This window comes from Gavialis gangeticus, unplaced genomic scaffold (assembly GCF_001723915.1).
Source record: "Gavialis gangeticus isolate Ggan-Ray unplaced genomic scaffold, GavGan_comp1, whole genome shotgun sequence".
NCBI classification, from domain to species: domain Eukaryota; kingdom Metazoa; phylum Chordata; order Crocodylia; family Gavialidae; genus Gavialis; species Gavialis gangeticus.
In genome coordinates this window covers 7,534,746-7,554,405 of record NW_017728991.1, presented here as the reverse complement: position 1 = coordinate 7,554,405, position 19,660 = coordinate 7,534,746, and the positions used below count along the sequence as shown (strand labels likewise).

The 19,660-nt window shown below is 43.4% G+C and overlaps 1 protein-coding gene across 3 annotated transcripts in view; it reads right to left on the bottom strand.

Annotated features, from left to right (window-relative positions):
* Positions 1-4,754: 4,754 nt before the first annotated feature.
* Positions 4,755-19,660, bottom strand: part of TEX2 (testis expressed 2) — a 153,027-nt gene continuing 138,121 nt past the window's right edge. For all 3 annotated transcript variants that reach the window (XM_019516759.1, XM_019516751.1, XM_019516744.1), the window contains exons 8-12: positions 18,254-18,386; positions 10,699-10,824; positions 8,509-8,718; positions 7,939-8,059; positions 4,755-6,859 (exon numbers count right to left, since the gene is read on the bottom strand). In XM_019516759.1, coding sequence (XP_019372304.1) covers positions 6,737-6,859; positions 7,939-8,059; positions 8,509-8,718; positions 10,699-10,824; positions 18,254-18,386 — 713 coding nt within the window. In that variant the 3' untranslated portion in view covers positions 4,755-6,736. The remainder of the gene's footprint in view (positions 6,860-7,938; positions 8,060-8,508; positions 8,719-10,698; positions 10,825-18,253; positions 18,387-19,660) is intronic.

Sequence of the window (19,660 nt, the reverse complement as noted above, 5' to 3'; positions counted from 1 at the left end):
CCCGCGGGCAGCGTTCGACGCGGCGGCCTCCCCTGCAGCAGTGCCCGGGCCGCGCGGCTGCAGCCCCGTTGCCTTCCCTAGCGTGTGGGGATGTCGCCTGGCTGCAGGGCGGGAGGACAGAGAAGGAAAGCACCTCCCCAGCTCCTCCTGCAAGCTGGGCACCGGGCGGCGGTCTGCTCACAGGGCAGGGGCCGGTGTGAAAAAGGGACAGTCAGGCACGGTCGAGTAACACCGTCACCCCTGCTCCTCTTCACGTCTAGACATTTGAAAAGTAGTCTAACAAAAATAAGATCTTGATCCAAACGGTGCCCTTTACCTTGTCACTTAGGCGTGCGGATAGAAGGGAGGACGGAGCTGGGGCCTTACGGCAGGAGGAGCGGGCCTCGTCCTAGAAGCTTGCTTATTTTCATCAGTGGATCAAGTCAAGGTAAAGGGTCTGATTTGCTTAGTGTAGGGGGGCGAGGAAGTCACGATGACACCGCTGTGCCTTGCTAAGCAAGCCTCGAGTGCAAAAAAAAAAAAAAAAACACTTATGGTATGAATCATAAATCGGTTCCAAGGCTCTTCAGATAAAAATAACGCCAGCAAAGCAGGAGGTTCAGATGGGAGAAATTTGAGCGGGTGACTGGATCTGCACATCACTCGCTTCAGGTTTCTCACTTGTACACAGCGCGAGTTCAGCCTTGTGAGACTGTTTGCTATTCAGTACCGTTATTGCCGTGGGAGCTGCGCAGTGGTTGTTTGTTCTAGCGGGGCCACACTAGCATTAGCTGCCTTTCAAAGCAGTCTTTGGATGAGACGTGGTGGTGATCCACCCCAGCGTTTCTCAACCCCTGGGTAAGGGTTGCAAGAATGTAAGAAAGGGTCACAAACAAACTTTAAAAATGGATTTTCTTTTAAAGGAGAAAAATGTAGGAAACTCTGGCTTTTTCCTTGCAAGCTAGCAGAGGTCCAGCCTCAGAGGGGCTGCTTGGGTCCCCCCCCCGTCCTACCTACCCACCCCCTGCCTCACACACTGGGGTGCAGGGGACAGCGGGTCAGGAGTGAGGGGCACTGGTCGGGACTGGCCACTGATGTTTACAAATGGGTCCAGGTACCAAAAAGGTTGAGCACCACTGATCTAACCCACGGGTTTAAATCCTTAAGATGCCCAGGCCCCTCAAATGACACTAAGGTTTCAGCTTTCCCATACTGATACATGGTTTATGGCAGGTAGTTTCCTGTTTTGGGATCTCACGCTTTAGATCATACAAGTCCATATGCCGAGTACATGCAGAAACCTAGAACTCTTGGCTCAGATATGATATCTTTTATTAAACCAACTAAAACATAGCAAAAAATATCTTTCTTTGCAAGCTTTTGGGCACATGCACCTTCTTCAGGCTGGGGGGAAATTAAAGATGGTAAAAGCCCGCTTAAACATTTTGCAGAAAGGAAGCTGAAGTGGACTCCCATGGACCCAAAGGAACAGACATCCACCTTCAGCTTCCTCTGCGCCAAATGAAGTTTGTTTTCTACCTAAGGGGACTTTTACCATCTTTAATTTCCCCCCAGCCTGAAGAAGGGCATGCCTGAAAGCTTGCAAAGAAAGGTAATTTTTTTGCCACGTCTTAATCAGTCTAATAAAAGGTATCTGCTCCGAACCGAAAGCTTTGCATTTCTTTTTGTCTCGGACCAACATGACTACCAAATGCATCCCTTTAAAATGCAGAGTACCTACCCTTCTGTTGCAGCCCAGCCTGCTTGCAGAGTATTACCAGCTTCCACCAGCAAGAAAAGAGGAGCCAGGCTGGTGTGGAGTGTGAAAGGACACCCCCATCTGACTCCGTCCTTCCCAGCATCCCCTGGAGGTTTGTCAGTGACAGACTGCCTCTGCTGGGCCACACATGAGGTTATACCGCTTTTAATCGCGCACACACACCACTTTTAACCACAAATGTGCAAAGTTAAACCACTTTTAATCACAAACGCACATAAGTGCGGTTAAACCGCTTTAGATAGGCACCGTGACACTCCAGGATAAGGGAGTCCGGACTGGAAGAGCAGGCGGAAGACAGCTGCCCTTCCCGCGAGCCTCGTCCCGCCTCCTCCGAACGCCCGTCACGTGCTCCGAGGCTGCCGCCCCATTGGGCGGGGAACGAGGGGCGGGGCACAGCGCGGGGCTGGGCATAAAAGGCGGGCGAGGGGCGGGGCCCAGCCTCTGCGCGCGGGGCCGGCGGCGGGGTGAGTGCGGTAGGGGGCCGCGGGGCGGGCCGGGCCGGGGCGGGCGCGCTGTGATGATTCCCACTCGCACGTGTTAGACTTCTGATGCGGATGAAGCCAAGCCTGGGCTGAGCGCGGCGCGGCGGGGGGCGGCGTTGCGGGGCGGGCTGGGGCCGTCCTAACCCGGCTGCTTTTCTTGGCAGGACCCGACCCGACCGGATGGGAGCGAGGGTGCGGAGCAGCCGCAGTCAATAAAGGCGGGTCGTACGGGAGCAGTGTGCGTGTCTGTTCGTCCCGCGCCGCCCAGCACCACCATGGAGCCGGCCGAGCCACGTGGCCGTCCGGCCGAGCTGCGGTGCGACAGGATCCGCGTGCCCATAACTGGGACCGCTCGGCTCATCCCGGCGGCGCTTTTAAGTGCAAGCGACAGGGGGATCCCGGGCTCGCCCAGCAGGGGGAAGGCTTTGTACTGGGAGAAACCACTTACCTGCACCCCCGGGACAGAGTGGGGCTTAGCTACTCTGTGCTGGAGCCCTGGAGGGAACAGCTTTGTGGCAGGATGAGTCCTGCTAGCACGGGGGGGGGGGCGTTGGCAAGCACGTGGGTAAGGGCAGGTACCTTAAAGGCCAGTTGTCTGGTTACTGAAGCAGTGGGTCTCATCAAGCTGAGCTGCAAGGCTCTACCTAGGGAAGTGTACAATGGAAGTTGGGGGTGGGCTAGTAAATACCCAGGCTCTGCCCAGGCTGGCTGCCCTTGCTCAGAAGGGAAGCTGAACCAGGCAAGCAGAGATATACACACCCACACCAGCAGCCTTGTCCCCAGGCAGTAAGTTGTATGACCCCCTCCCTGTGCCACAGGTAGAGGAAGGAGATTTACTGGCCAGGCCCTCCAACAGGAGATCTGGAATAATCCCACTGCTAATTTTGGCAAGAGCCTGTGAGGGAAAGGTGTGTGGTTAAGGTTAGCAGCTCAGGACAAAATCCAGAAAGATTTAAAACCTCAAGGCAGACCAAAACGTTTTCTGTCCAGCTGCAGTTGGGTCCTCCCTTCACCGTTATGCAGTCACTTGGCTTCTTGACTCCAAGAGTATCTGGGGGTTTTCTAGAAACCCACCCCAGAAAATGCCCAGCTTGCAGGGACTCCCCACAGACCCAGAAAATGTCTACTAGGTAAGGTCCCACAGACTAGGGTAAGCAGGGAATTGCTCAAGTCCTTCATTGACTTTAGCCCTAAATTACATTGCCCCAGGACATGCTGCCACATTTGAACTTCAGGACTCAACACCTGAGGTCAGCAACCTGAAGGCTGAATCTAACCTACATGTATAGACACAGCCCTCCCTGCATGCATGCAGGGACACACACTTACCTATCCACCCACCTTAGACTAGGTAGGTTATGCCAACTCAGAGCCAGGAAAGGTTGCCTGCCCTGCTATACAGCAAACTCTTATTTAACAATTTTTTGATAATTTCTACCACCAAGTTTATTTCAAATATAAGTGGTGCCCCTTTAGCTAGATGGAAGTTTTAACCCTTTAAATCAGGAGTGTTCAATGTCCAGCCTGTGAGTTGAAACCAGCTTGCAGGGACTCCCCACAGACCCAGAAACGTGACATGAGGGGAGGGCAGGAGAGGCAGCATTTAGCTGCTGCAGCTTTAGAAGCAATTGCCATTACCAGTGCCCACTACCAAAGTTGCCATCCCTGCGTGGAGCCCTATGGGCTGGATGATACAGCTCCAAGCACCAGGTCACGCAGCAGCACACAGGGTCACACCCAAGAATCAGCTACAGGGCAGAGTTGGAATGCAGTCATACTTTTTTTTTCAAGACATTTTTCATGTTCCAAGCCAAAACAGCCAAATCCATGAGTCAGTCCACAACCAGCAAACATCCTCCACCTCCCACTAGGAGCTTCAGATATTTCCAAAGTCTTTTGGCAGGCATCCTACGTGCAGGCCCAAGCCTGGAGGCTTGTGGTTTGGCTGCACCCAAGTTTTGCCTGTTCTCAGCCATATGGCTGCAGAAGCAAGCTAGGGAGGAGCCTCTCATTTCAATAAAATGGGTGTTAAGCCCCAACACCTCAGTGGTTACTAAATCATGCCAGAAGAACAGTTATCCCCAGGAACACCTAAGGAAAACTGCCTTCGCAGACCCAGATACATGGTGTTTCCCTGGACCAGCCCAGTATGCTGATGCTGTACTGGATGCAGCCTGTAGATGGACCTCAGGCCGCTCATCCAGCCCACAGGGCCAGAAGCTTGAACACCACTACTACAAATCATACTCTTGATACCAGAATTTTTAATATATTTAAGCTGTAAACATCCACTACAGCAGCAGCAAACAAAGCTTTCATTTTCAAAGCTAAATGGTGCATCTTTTAACCCACTCTTCAGAGTCTCGTTGCACAACTTGAATAAGCGAGCTCCAGGAAAGAGGTAGGGTATAAAAGTGTCCTTCAGAGAGTTTCCAAACTACAGAGGGGGAGGGTGCGCAGAAAAAAAATGGGCCAAACAAGTTCAGAAATAAAACTTAGATGCTACGTATGTCGTCTGACATGGGATAAATTTATTTCATAAAACAAAGCAAGCGGATTGTAGTTACCCACAGTTTGATTATGAAGTGCAATGTGACATTTTGTGTAATCTGTATGTTTACACATTAGTGCATCTAGTCCTTTGAATTAAAGTTATTGCACATAGAAATCAAATAATATAAAAAGACCTGTGCACAAGACATGCAGACATCATGAAAGGCAAATAATGCCTTCATGATGAAAGCAAAAATCAGAACAATATACACAGACTGGAATGGTCAAACAGGAGGTCAGCTAACAAATATAAGCCGCTAATATTGGAATTAACTGTAACCAAAAATAGGTGTTCAAATATAGAATTGATTTTCAAATATATTAAATGCTAATTTTCTTTATTTCGTTTCAGGCAAGGTGCTGTTTAAAAAACCTTCACTATAATAGCATCATTTAGAGATGGTAAATCATCAAAAGTTACACAAGGTAATTTTGATCTACATCAGGTGCAACTGAACACAATATACAAAATCTTTTTTAAAAATTTACATTTCAAAACAAAAAAATTATGCTATTACAAGAGGAGCTAAAAATAACTCACCTTTGTAAACTAAATTTACATTCTCTGACAAGTACATGAGCAGTTGGCAACACTGAGTATCAGGGGAAAAAGTCACAGATGTTAAATGCTGGATATGTAGTGATCAAATAGTTATCAATTTAATGTGTACATTTAGTCTCGAGTCTCCGTACAGGATATAAATAAAAAGGCAGTTTTTTTTCCTTAGTTTTGGCCATTTATTAGCAGAAATAGTCCTTAAATATAACCAGCTTCTGATCAGCTTGAGTAACTGCAAATGTCTCAATTCCTGTGTCACGTACAAAACTTTGAGAAACAAATGCATGGGGGTTGAAGTCTGCCCTCAACAAGAGAATCCTCACAGCCACCAAGTGAACTCACTTCAGCCGCAGGACTGTAACAGGTCAGAATTTGAGCCCATGCTTTTCTATTGTAAACACTGGTGTAATGGGGAAATTCAGCAACAGAAATTCTCCTGCCAGAAAGTTTTTCATTGTCTCTAGAGACTCCATACACAAGTAAGGTAACTAAAGATTTCTGGTCATTATGTGCAGAATTAGACATTTTCACGTGTGCTCACCTTTGTAACAAACATTCAGAATTAAATCACAAACTATGGTGATTGTACCTCACTATAAGGCGGCTTGTTATGGTTTGGTCTCATGGCTTTGCCTAATGTTTTCCCAATTGCAAAATCCTTACAGTTCCCACCTTCAGATTTGTTTGTTTGTTTTATGGCTACTTGCTTCCCAAAAAAAGCACAAATTTTACATGAAAAAAATAAGTTAATATGTATACCCCAGACTGATTCACAATATTACCTATACATCCAATTTACATTCTTTTCTCCTGAAAGCATTTCATATTTCGATTGCTTGACACAAGCTATTGACTGCAGAAGTGAAAGAACATGAAACAGTTCATTCTACACCTCCAACTGCCTGAGCGAGAGAAAGTCTTCTAGTTGTATAAATGTGTTTCTTACTGCAGACTCCAGTCATTTGGCAGGCGGTTCCTTTGCTGCCAGAACAATCTTTCAAGGCTGAACCATGCATTAGCACAGTGTGAGAACACAAGCTGATCAATTGTGTCATCAAGCTCCTTGGTCTACTACAATTGGTTTCTCTGGTTTCCTTACCTCAGAGAAGGTCATCTTAGCCTCCACAATAAAATCCTGACAGCAGCCGTTACAGAGAAATCAACTGCTACATGGGATGAAATGGAACTTCGTATAACTGAAGTAAGCAGGAACAGTAACCAGGCAAGTGGAGTGCAAAGATATGGTCTAAGCAGTCCTCAAAAAAAGAAGGAAAGGGAGGGGGAAAAGTGTGGCACAAGTTAAAGGGCAAAAACTACTGCACGGTTTTAAAAAAACCATGAAAGTAAAAGTAGTAATACTGTAAACTGCAAAGTCTTCACATTTCACGGTTGATTAGCAGCCTCCATGATTGAATCTTTCAAAGGGCATGTAGATGAGCGGGGATCCATGGCCGAGTGCATTAGGGGAATATAAACATCATCCATGTTTGGCATGACAAAGATTTTCTGGGAAATGTAGATAAAAATAAAACAGGTGTACTGAATACATCACTCAAACTTTTTTGGACTCCTGACTAGTTTAACTAAAAAATTGAAGTAGCATATTTAAACAGATTCCCCATTTTCCCAGGGCTGACACAGTCTAGTACAAATTAGGATACATTGGCTCTGCAGGGCCTGCTAGCTTCAACTATCTGATTGTGTACACCCAAGCTGCACAGGACTTCAGAAGTGCCTGAATCTGTACACTCCAGAACCAGAAAAGGGCCCACTGGAAAATGTAGATTTCTCTCCTGTCCTGTTCTCTCTTGTGTATCTCTAACTGCAATTTTTTTTTACAGTACTATTCAGGGCAATTACTTTGGTCTATAAAAGTGTGCTCTACAGGATTATAGTCATGGAGAGGAAAACTGCTTCCTGTCTAGCTCTGATTTACAAATGTTTGAAATTATAGAAGTTTTTCCTGTTCTGTATTGGTGGAAAGCATCCGTTTCTTCCAACGTTATAATTAAAATCAGTCAAACAGGTCAGTGAGACCCATTCACCACCTACTTAGAGCACGGACATGCCAACCTGGAGACCTGGGTTCAGGTCAACCCTGCTCTGTCTGATCTGAATGAAACATAATTTGAACCCAGATCCCCCACCCTGAGCAAGTGCCCTAGTCCCCAAGCTATTGCTTATTCTGGAAAGTGTCTCACCCCAGAACCCCCTCAAGGAAACATTTGTTGAGCCTGGCAGATTCCCACAAGCAGTTGCAGTTTTAATGAGTGGTAACTTCTTTCCTACCATAAAACAATTTTGTCAAGATTTCCACCCAGCTCTAGTCATGACTACCCCAGAGACTACCTCCCCCTCTTTGGGCTCTCCTGAAGGCCAATATTAGTTGCCAGATTTTCAGAAGCACTCAGTATCCAGCAGTCCCCATTCAGAACCCAAAAACTGCTGGGTGCTCACTGGTTAATGGAAATCTGACTACATATGACATGAGTCTGTGTTAGGAAGTGGGTAAAGAGCAAAAAAAAGAGAACCGTTTTGCCTTGTAACAAACTGCCTAAATGAACAACATAGTTAGGAAAGCATACCTGAAATTCTTGTTCCAGTTTCTTCTCTATCCACTCAGTCACGTGAACCAAAGTCACTTCTCGCTCACCAAGCTTTGGCCGAGCTTTTAGCTCCAAGTAAGGAGGTCTTCGGAAACCATACCTCAAGAGTGCACACAAAAGGAGAGGCGTTATCATACCTGTGTCTGCCTGAAGAACATGCTTAAACATGCTCAGTGTGAATGCAATTCAAGTTCTCATAGCTGCTCCAGTCCAGTATTCCAAATGATCATTCATCCTGCTTTGTATTGCATTCAAAATTCAATACAGAAAGCTTAGCTACATGGCTGTTACATTTCCTCAGGACTCTTTTGCATTTTAAAAGGCTCTGAAGTTCACTGGTAAATTCTAATTGCCATCCTACGCCCAAAGTCCCAGAAAAATATTGTATCACAAAGCATTTAATGGGATAAAGGAAGGACTCACACTCCTTAACTTTGACAATCCCAAAATACCCATACAAAGATAAGAATGTGCACCCCAATGTCTTTTGTCAGGGAGATTAGTAACAGCTGGAGATGATGTGGCATTTCCACCTCTTGCTGCACTTACCATATCCTGTCGGTGGGTGGAGGTGGAATGTTAATTGCTAGTGTTCCTTTACATTCTTGCACTTCAACGGTTAGCAGCAGTGGAGTATTAGATACCTCTTCAATCTTCTTCTTAATGAACTCAGTCTCTGTGGCTTTTTGGAAATATTTCGACTTGGTGATTTTATCCACAATTCTCATGATTTTACTTGTCCGATGTCCTCCAACATACCTTCAGATACAGCATAAGAAAACTGCATCATCAAAATGCCCTCAGATGATCAATAGCTTCAGGAAAACTGGCTATTTTTCACTGAATATTCCACATATACTTGGAAGGAAGGAGACAGCAAGAGCTAAAAGGTTTAAAAACCACTGATGGGACTTTAAAGCAATAGACCAACATGAAGAAAATGTAGGTTGAATAACAGCAAAAGCATACTGGGAAACAGAAAGCCTCATCACTTGAGAAATGTAATGCAAAATCACTACCCAAAACTATAACAGGGAATTTTCAAGAGGGGCATAAGAGTTTAAGCCCCTCAAAGTCTTTGTGGCAGTTTAGGGAGGAATTGTGTGGGGAATGCGCTGGGGGAATGTTTCCACAGGTTCTCAGGTATCTAAAGATGCAGATCAACACATTAGTTGGATTGCTAAAAAGTGACTGGTGTCTATCTGCCAATCAATCAGAGTAAAATACTTGAAAAAATTTATATTAAACATCAGTGCCTCTAAGTACCTAAATCTGAAAGTCTGACTCTAGAAGTCTTGAAAGTTTTTTGCCATTATGACTGTAAGTTCTCCGAGACAGTCTTTTTCTACTCGCTTTGCACAGTACCAGCTAAATGGACCAAAGCTGTTTGGGAACTTCGGGTAGGACAGCAATACACAGGAGCTAGGTTTTTCCAAGGACCGTGCTGTTTACAGGAGTGGAGCAGCTGTTCCCCCCACACCTCTCAACGTGCCTGCTTTCCACAAAGCTGTGCTGGTTTAACACAGGCACAACCAACAACCCTGTATGCAGAGGGGCTTTTTCCTCTAACAGTCACAGCTGGTGTAAAATAGATGCTTTGTTGTAAAGACTGAGTGCGTCTAATTCTGGGGATGCAAGCCCCCTACGAAAGCCATAAGGATGGCATCACTGGCATTTTCCATATTCCTGCAATTCTCCCATCATCTGCTGAAAGCAATAGTTTGTAGCCTTTGAGACTTATGGAGAAAAGACAGTCCTGAAATGTCAGCAGTGGCTGACACAAGTCCTCCCACTCCACATTTCATGCAACTAATATGGCACAGTTCCAGCATCCAGTGCTTTTCCCTAGGAACTCAGTCGGCAAGACTATGCTGATATGAAATGACATTGCTCCATTCATTACAGTTCACGACTAAGCATCAGCTATGTGGGAGCAGCAACTGGTGCTGCAGGGATGGCTGTACCCCTCACTCAGCACGCACCTCCCACCAGGCCAGGCAGACCGTGCTCTCGAATCAGAAGAAGTTATGGACTTTAATTGTGACATTTTGAAGTTTTTGAACTTACTATATAGGAAACCTGAAATCATATTTTTAAAAAAGGAGTCAGAAAAGAAACCACAGGAAGGAATGAAGCAAGCCTAGAGAAGGAACAAAAATTCTTCTCAGTTCTCTGCACAGAGCAGTAGGGGGCCATGTTGTACAGTCCAGGCTTTCTAAAAGCCTTTCAAGAGAAAAACTGGCAGTGAAGGAGAGGCTGCATTAAACACGATGCTTGGAATCAGGAAACTACCCATTCAATCCTTAACTTGCCACTAGGTAAGTTACTGGACAAGTTACTGGAAGTTTCCATGTTCAGTCACATTTGTGAACTTGGGATGGTAATATTTACCGCTTCAAAAATTATTTAAAAAAATTAAAAAGCCATTAAAAACACTGAGCAATACATAATTCAGCTCTGCAAAGGCCTTTGGATTATACCTCAAAACTCAGCCTCTGCTGAAATACCTGGTATGAACACTTATTTGTCAACATCTCACTTTCTCCCTCTGATACGTGGAGCGTTTGGTTGCCACTCTCCACCCCAGAGATGGCCCTGTTTCAGTTATAACTTTACAGGAGTGTTCAGACACAGTGAAACCCACTGACCTTCCAAGGGCTATAGCATCACCATGGGTGGAATTTCAGAGACTACAATAGTAGAGTAAAAATGTGAAAAAACCCAAATAAAACACCTTACCCCTCTGCTCCTGGAGCCAGCTGCTTCTCCCCACCCATCAGCTCAGGGGCATCATCCTCCTCTGAAGACCCAGCACTAGAGGACTCTTCATCACTGTCTGCAAGGCAATATGCTCTTGGTCTGAAACTAAGAGAGATCACAATTTCCAGGTCAAAACGTAACCTCCTTTACTACCCATGTTTGGCTGTCATGTAATTATACTAGACCACGTGATATTCCCCCACCCAACACTACCACCTTTCCCCAGTTATCCAGTGAGGTAAATAAAGGTAAAATGCATGCTGACATGGTTTACAGGGTCCTGAGATTAAACACACAGAGATTCTTTTACACAGGAAAAAAAACCCTGTTTTTCTTCAGTAAAACTGAATCCAATCTTGTATGGGAAGCTGTTACATTGCAAGACAGAGAAGAACATGGCCACTTTGCATGCCACTGAACAGAATGGGGGATGGTTTAAAGTACATTTGCAAACACATTCCTCTTGGTGTTAGTGTCTCGCCAAAGGGATGGATGTGATGCAGGGTAGATGGAGTTTTCTTTCTTAAACTCTTGACAAACATTAGTTTAAAAAAATAGCAAACTGACAACACACAGTGAAACCTGGTACTGAAGAGATGGAGCCAAACTGAATGATACCAGACTCTTTTCAACAAATTTTTACTGAGAGACCCAGACAAGAAGTTCTATGCTTGATTCTGGAAACAACTTCACAGTGCCAATGCCGTGGCTTTATTTGACCTTCATAAAAGGCCTCTTGTACCCAGTCACAAGCAAGAGTTGCACAAAACAAAATCTAGTTTTCCTGTTACGTTGAGTAATAAGATGGTCACTAGACACCAGATCTCTGAGTAATGTAAAAACAGTGCAAGTTCTATTGATGGTGAGCTTAAGGCTGATAAGTGCATTTATAAGAATCCAAGAAAATGAAACCTATATGCTGAAGGGCCAAAAGTAGGGTTAAGATAAAAGTATCCTGTCCAAAAGCAGAGTTCAGTTTACACTCTCCTGTTGACTGCTTTACCTCCTATGCCCCATCTCTTCCTGCTCGTAAGATGACATATCGAGTCTCAAAGCACTTATGCCCATTTATGGCAAACACAACATACTGGTCTTTAATTGACATTGGATTAGAGCAGGGGCTGAAAGTGTTTTGTGTTTTACCCTCCAAAAATGAGTGATGTATCAAGTACCAATCTTGGGTCACCAGTGACTATGAAGACAACTCCCACTGTGCGGAAGCAGCAGGGCAGGGAAGCGAAAATAGAAATTCTGAAGTATACTGAACTCAATTTCCCAGTAGCCTCTAATTAACCCAAGTCTGTGCCTGAAATTGGTGGCATTTCATACTCGACTTCCATGGCAGAGTATTGCAAGAAGTCATATTCTTAATTTGGGTTGGTTAAGGTGACATAGATGAGATAAAACAGTAGCGAGGACAAAGCAACTTGGGCTTTAATTTGTGTTAGCAACACCACTTCAATCCCAGACTCCCTTATATCTTAATTTGAGGTGCTAGGTCTTTACTGTTCTAACCCAATTTGGGGTATGGACTCGCAGCACAATCATTATGGGGTCCTGTAATTTACCCTTGATTTTACTCCTTAATAAGGAGTGGACACAGTGATGTCATACTGTACATAGTGTTTGTTCCATTTTTAACCTGAAATCAAGTTAATCCTGAGTAAGCATGTGTGTCTACACCCTTAGCTAATAAAGACACTCAACGACTACAAAAGCTACAGGGCACCACAAGAAATAAGGTCTTTAAGGCTCTGTCTACAAGAAAATTCAAAGTAGTGTAACCAACTGATGGCACTACATTAGTTAATATTACAGTAGTTATGCTTGTAGTTACTCTGGTATTCCCCATCCTTTACATAGGCAGAGTAACAGTAGGGGAAAAGATATGCTAATGAACAAAAAGCAGCAAGGATTTTTGTTGGCAATCTCTTTTATTACAGATTCGTAGATGTAGGGTCAGAAGGGACCTTGCAGATCTAGTCTGACCCCCTGCCCTGGGTAGGAGAGAAAACTAGGCTCAAATGACCCCAGCTAGGGGTATTGCCAAGCCTCCTCTTAAAGACCCCCAAGGTAGGAGCCAGCACTACTTCCCTTGGAAGTTGGTTCCAGATCCTAGCCGCCCAGACTGTGAAGTAGCGCCTTCTAATGTCTAGTCTGAACCTACTCTCTAACAACTTATGGCTGTTATTCCTTGTCACTCCAGGAGGCGCTCAGGAGAACAAGGTCTCTCCCAATCCCTGCTGGTCCCCCCCTAGTAAGTTTATAGACAGCCACCAAGTCCCCTCTCAGCCAAAACTATACCCCAGCACACTTCAGTACCGTCCATCCAAAACAAGAATGCAGTAGGAACAATAATAAAAAACAGACTGGATAATTTCAATAGCTCTGTTTATACTGATAAAGCTTGTTAATACAAAGGACTGAAGGCAATTAAAACTAAATAGTTTGTTTTGGGGTTTTTTGCCCCCAAATGAAGCAGATGCCTTTATCCAGCTGTTTGAGATCCAGGCTTTTGTTGTTGTTAGTGCTCCAGTCAATTGGACTCCAGGCATCTAAGTAAATGGTAGATTCAGTTGAGTGTTTCCACTTATTCCCACAGGGACTCCATAAGAAATTGAGGGCATTTATACATGTGCTCCAAGAGCCACTCTGATTATAGCGCCCTGAGCATCACACCAAAAAATGGTGGCAGGGGCACTTTAACTAAAGCTTGAATTAGGGATGACGACAATGCTGGAGTCTGCTGGAGTACGGTAATTACCATGCTCCAGCAGACTCAATTACTTGAGTCTGCTCTGACGTGCTGCAGTTACAGTGCATATGAGCAGCCTTGACGTATGTGTACAGGTGCCCTGGGATTTCTCCATTTATTTGTGAAAAGAAGGAAAAGAGAGGTCACCCAAGCCTCAAACACCACCAGAAGATGGCTGGTGAATAGCCTGGGAAGACCAAATTAAAAGTATCTGTTTCCTATGCAGTGTGGTCCTAAATATAGGGTTGGGAGCCAGGAAGTCTGGCAGGTTCAATTTTGGTTTTACCTATGGGTCACTGTTATGCTAAAGCATATGCTTCAACCTCCCTGTTCTCAAACTTAAAACCCTCTCAGTTTTCTCATTGGCAAAACTGAGGCATAGCAGGTGCATTATAAGGACCGAGTATTTGTGAAGCACTGTGTTAGCAGTAAAGTTATTTGGGGAAGGAAAAAAGATCCAAGGTGAAAGAGACTGCACCAACTCAGTGAGAATTATTGTTGCCTGTTTTACTATTGATATAAATTCCTGGTTCCCCTAGAGCAAAGAATGCTTTTTCTGCCAAGAATGAGACATACCCATGGCTAACAGGCTCTACAAGTAACATCACACCTCCAGGAACTCCCATTCCCACAGGATTAATTGGCAAGTTTTCAACCTATACTTTCTCCATTCAACTTGTATAGGGATTTTTCTACCTTGTTTTGCCTGAAAAGTTTGTTTTCCTCCTCCAGCAGAGAAGGGTTAAAAGGTTGCATGTGTAGAATAGCAACACGATTGTGACCAAATATTCCCGGTATAACCGATCTGTAGCCTTCTTCTCCTCATGCTTCATCATCCTCGCCGAGTTGTAGCTCAACAAGTTACCCAGCAAGAAGCTGGGCAAGAAAGAAATGACATCTAGCTTGCCTCTTTACCACTGCAGTAAAGGCAGATGTGCATATTGTTTCCAAGCCAGCAAATTTTAACAATTTGACAAGTCTCTACAATATCTTATTTTTCCAGTACTTCAAAATATGCACATGAATTATGATGACAAAGTGCTTTCAAACTGACTCAGACCATGGAATATAGTTTTGCTTTGTCATGGCAATTATTCTGACTTATTCCAAACAAATACTTCAATGGGTTATTTTTAATAAGATGAATTAAGATAAAATTCATGGAACAGAACCGAACCTTAAAAAAAAGCAGACTAATATTTTCCACATGCTTTTGATGAAACTTTTTTTGAAGTTTTACATGGTATCTGCTCTGCTCTGAAAAAAATTAAAGCATATTAGATGTGTCCTTGAATAAGACTGAGGAACATCTGGCCCTGAGCATACTGCATGTTCAGAGGCCATCCGAGGGGGTAATACGGTTTTAGTTAGTACCATGGTTCCGAATTCAAAGGATAGGTTGCCCAGTTACTGACTTTAATATTTACTTTGCTGGGGGCTGATTCCCGAGCTAGAATTCAAACTATGATAAAGTTACAATAAAGGGAAGTATGAAATTATTGTGTTTGTCTACTGCATTTTAAAGGCGATTTCTTTATTGTAAAAATAAGCCATGCAAAAAAGAGAGAGGAGGAAGAACCTATTTTCCACAGAGTTTCTCCCCTCTGCTCATGTACTATGTAGGGGACAGGAAAAGGGATTACAATTCCTCGAAAAAGGTCCATTTAATATTTTGGGTCATATTCAATGGTCAATGACACCGATGTAAACAATTTTTTGAACTTGATGAAGTCGCTATACATTTAAATAAGTGCAATGGAACAGAAGCCAGCCCAACTGCTTGAATAGACTATCTCTGGATTTACTTCAGTGCAGCAATAAAACTCAGGTCATTAAATATTTTCATCTGTAATTTCCCTTTTACAAATACAAAATTAATTTGGCACCACTATATCACTTTAATGTACTTCAGAAGGCTATGGCATGGGGATGCAAGTTAGCGCTGATTCATATTAAACTGACAACTTTATTCACACACTAAGAAAATAAATACATTTTGCACAACTATTTTGCTGATTTGTCTCTTGTGGCTGTGAACCAGATCAGAGACCACTTACTGTCCAGGGCTGGCACATTTCTCCTTAGCTACTATTTTAACATTCTAGTTTCTGCTGCTGGAAGGGAAAACAGTTACCCTGAACCATCAGAGCTCTAGGGCTCCTGTGACTACTTAAAATTTGACGCCACTGCAAAATGACACTGGTGCAGGGCATACTCACTTTAGAATGTTTTTAGCTTCCAATAAATTCAGGGATGGTGTTCTTATACCAGGCTATGGTGCCAAGCGAGATACTGAAAGAACAGCAACACTGACTGTGCAGGTTGAAGGTAACCTGTGACCTTAGCTTTTTTATTTTGTTTTCTGTCTTTTTTTTCCCCAGTAAACACATTTAGTGAAAGAAAACCCAGTGAATGGTTTCATATAGCACAAACAGGATCAACATGCCACAGCTAGAACAAGATGGATATTTGACAAATACCACTCACCAGATAAATACAAATCCACAGATTGATGAGTCCAAACACATTTAAAGAAATGAAAGGAAAATAGCACAGATATAAGTTAGATAAGATACAGTGTGTGTAATTTCTAGCCAGCTCAACTAGGAGGTATTTCAAAGCATAGGAGAGCAACAAAAATGCTATATAAGAAAGATTAGACATTTGTAGATGGAAGTGAGTAGTCACTCTGTACACCAGTTACTGACAAGCACCTGTTGTAATATAGAAGGCAGTCACCCTTCCACATTAAATCTGTATTTGTTGGATTACCATAACCATGGAGCCTGGAGCTCCCTGCTGCTGAGGCAGGGAGACATTGTCCCCACCCAGGGTCCACTGGCAGAGCCCACCCCAGCAGCAGCAGGCAGCTCCTGGGGGGCAGGGATCAATGTCCCAGCTCCCACCAGGAGACAGCTGTCTCCTTGTCCCGCACTCTTTGCCAGCCCCCAGTTAGCACCCAGAGAGAGCCTAGAGCTTCCCCTGGCTGCTGTGGGGGGCTGATGCAGTGTTAGCAGTGGCGAGAGCGGACTGCTGCCATAAGCAGCAAATTTGCTCCTGCTTCCCTGCACATGCAGACATCTGCCTGGGGTGGGTTTACTCTAGAGCATTTGCATGTGTAGACGTGCCCAGATTTAGGCAAGTATTAAGACACTGAGGCCTTGCCAAAGCTTTATCTGACATTTGAAATTTTGTGCCTGAAAATTTTAAGCATGTTCAAGTCTACTGTCAGAGGCCAGTATATGACTACTTAGCAGCAACTGAACTGTATAATGAAAAGGGATGGAGAGATGCCGTAAAACTGAACTGGTTCCAGTTCTCCCATAGCTTCACCTCTCCCCTCAGTTTCCCCATTTGCTAAACAAAGATAGGACTTGGCTGCTTATCTACAACCTAAAGAACTTTAAGAGTTAGCTAATCCTAACATTATCTTCAACATCACGGATTAATGAGTTGATGTCCTGTTATTGAAGTACATTTAGGAATTGGAGCTTGGTTGGTAAGTTACATTTCACGGATAGGATGGAAAAGTGTGTCAGTGGAGCTATGCTGACCCTATACTGGTAACTAAGTATGAAATGAAGGATTGCATCTGTCACTGTCAAGAACAGAACAGGGCACAGCATAATATAGACCCTTAAGCACACATTCTAAATGCATTGAGATTTTTCTTCTTAGAAACTGGACATTTGCAATATCAGGAATTTTCCTAGCAGAAAATACAAAATAATGAGTTCAGGACTTGCAGATACATAACAGATTGTAAAGTGGTCTGGTGTAAAGTTCACTTATTAAATATAAACATTACTCATTTTAAAACCTAATTTTTTAGAAGGATTTTAAAAAGCTTATTCTTCATCATTTAAAAATAAGATTCACATATAGAAAATATTTCTAACCTGTGTGGAGAATTCAGGCTTTAGCAATATTAGAGAACCCTAATCCAAGTGGAAGTCCATCTAGATCAAAGTCTAGTATCTAATTATATGAAAAACTAGCATAATTAAGCATAATTTAAGAGACTTGGCAGAATTTAATTTTTTTTTTAATAATAATTTCAATGGCTAAAATGGATGTTTATTTTTAAGCATTTATTTAGATTTCTAATCAATTTACATTTTACACCATCAAGCTCAGCACCCATTTTCCTTTGTCCCACAGCAATTACTGCCTCCTGGCCCCTCCACCCCCCTTTCCCCAAAAAGGAAACCTCAGGCTGCTGCAGCAGCATCTACCCGCTGCAGCCAGTGGCTTGCTCTGCCCAGCAGCTCCCACCTGAGTTTGCAAGGGAGGACCCAGCTGGTTGGCACTGAGCTGGGGAAGCAGGGACAGATGTGCACACGCACACACGCACGTACGCACACACACTGCCAACTTGTTGCCCCCCAAGCCTCCAGCTGCTGTTTAGCAGGAACTCGCCTGTCCAGGCGCCACAGCCACAACCTATTCTTATGTCCCCTTTCTATAAATTTTGAGTTGGAATAGCCATTTATCAACATTTACCAATAAAAATTGAATTTTGCCAAGCCTAAATATAAAGCATATTATCTTCCTAAATATAGTTTTATGAAGATAATCAAATACTAACAGATAAAAAACAAATATAATTGCCTGGTTCTAAAAAATCCATAGTCACAAGGACAGGTTCTGCCCACAAATGTGTACTGTACACGTATCTGTCTGATCTACAATGAAGCAGCACCTGCACATCTGAAGGTAGATCTTAGCTCTATTTCACTATTGCTCAGCTGGTTTCTTTCTAATGCATCAAGGTCTTACCCTTCTTTGCCAATCTCTCCAACTTTCAGTGCTTCACCAAGAGGTTCTTTACCAAGTTTGGTCAAATTCATTTTGGTCTCCAGGGTCATTAGGAAAGACCCATTATAAGATATTTCCAAATCAATCCAAAGCCCTAGAATTGTTAAAGAAGGAGAAGTTGTCTTTAAAATATGACAGTGTAACTTGAAGCAACATACACAATCATTTTATATCATATTAAACAAAAAGTCACTTTAAAATGATAATGTCCATATGTTACTAACTCCACCATACGTTTTCCAAATTGCAAAAGCTTGGAAATACCCATTTTCCTTTCCATCATTTTTTAAAGCAGATCTTCGTATGTATATTAATATTCAGTTACAAAGACAGTCCCAGTGCTAGAAAAAATGAAGGCTAATGGCAATGCTGCCATTTTGGTAAGTGAAAAACCTGCAGTGTCTACAGCCAAGTGAAACTTGAAAAATGCTGTCCCTGAATGAACAGGTGTCCCTTTAAATGTTATTTGGAGGTATAAATATATTTTGATCTAAGCCACAGCAATATCAAAAATGCTTGATCGTTACTTCAACTGCAAGCATACATGTGCTCTGGCATAGAGGGGCAGGGGGACATTTCAGTTAGAGTGGCTCTTGGGAGCTGCTCTAATTAAAGTGCTCACAGCGTCTCATGTATTCAGCCTCCAGCATTTCAAAGTGGTGGTGGAGGCTGCTTTAACTAAAGCTCGTTAATGGATTAAATCAAGTCAGCATGTGTAAAAGTGCCTCTTTTTTCCTTGGTTTCATTCCAAATACATCACTTGACAGAAGTTGTAGCAATGCAATGTTTAACTAAAAGTTTTAATCATCCCATTCATTTTGTACACGTGGCCACTTATCACAGCCAAGATAACTGCTGAAGACCTAGATTTTTGTAGCCAACACTCAAGAATATGTCCTTCTTCCCTAAATACATGGCAAACATGGAAGCCTGCAGTGATGTTAAAGAGGGCTATAAAAAATAATAAAAAGTCTCTGTGGAGAGAGGTACAGGTGACACTGAACATGACTCAGAAAAAAATATCTATTTTTCACTGTGAAAAAACCCCCGTGCACAAACACAAGCTGATGCCTCCTCATAAGCATTCCTTTGTAAAAACATTTAAAGCTCTACAATTTATTTTGAACTCCAATTGCATTGAAACCCTTGACACCTACAAGGGACAGTCTGTATTTGTTCAAGTTTCATGCAGCAACCACATTCTGGTTACCCAAGGTCCTATTTCTTGCCAGCTTATGTATTCACTGCTGCCTCAAAAGGTGTAGCCCCTAAATACCAAATCTGGGTTTCCATAAGAACCAAATAATTTTCCCTCTGTTGATAACTGAAAGGATGGAAAATGTCCTGGCTAAAGCATGTAATTCTGAC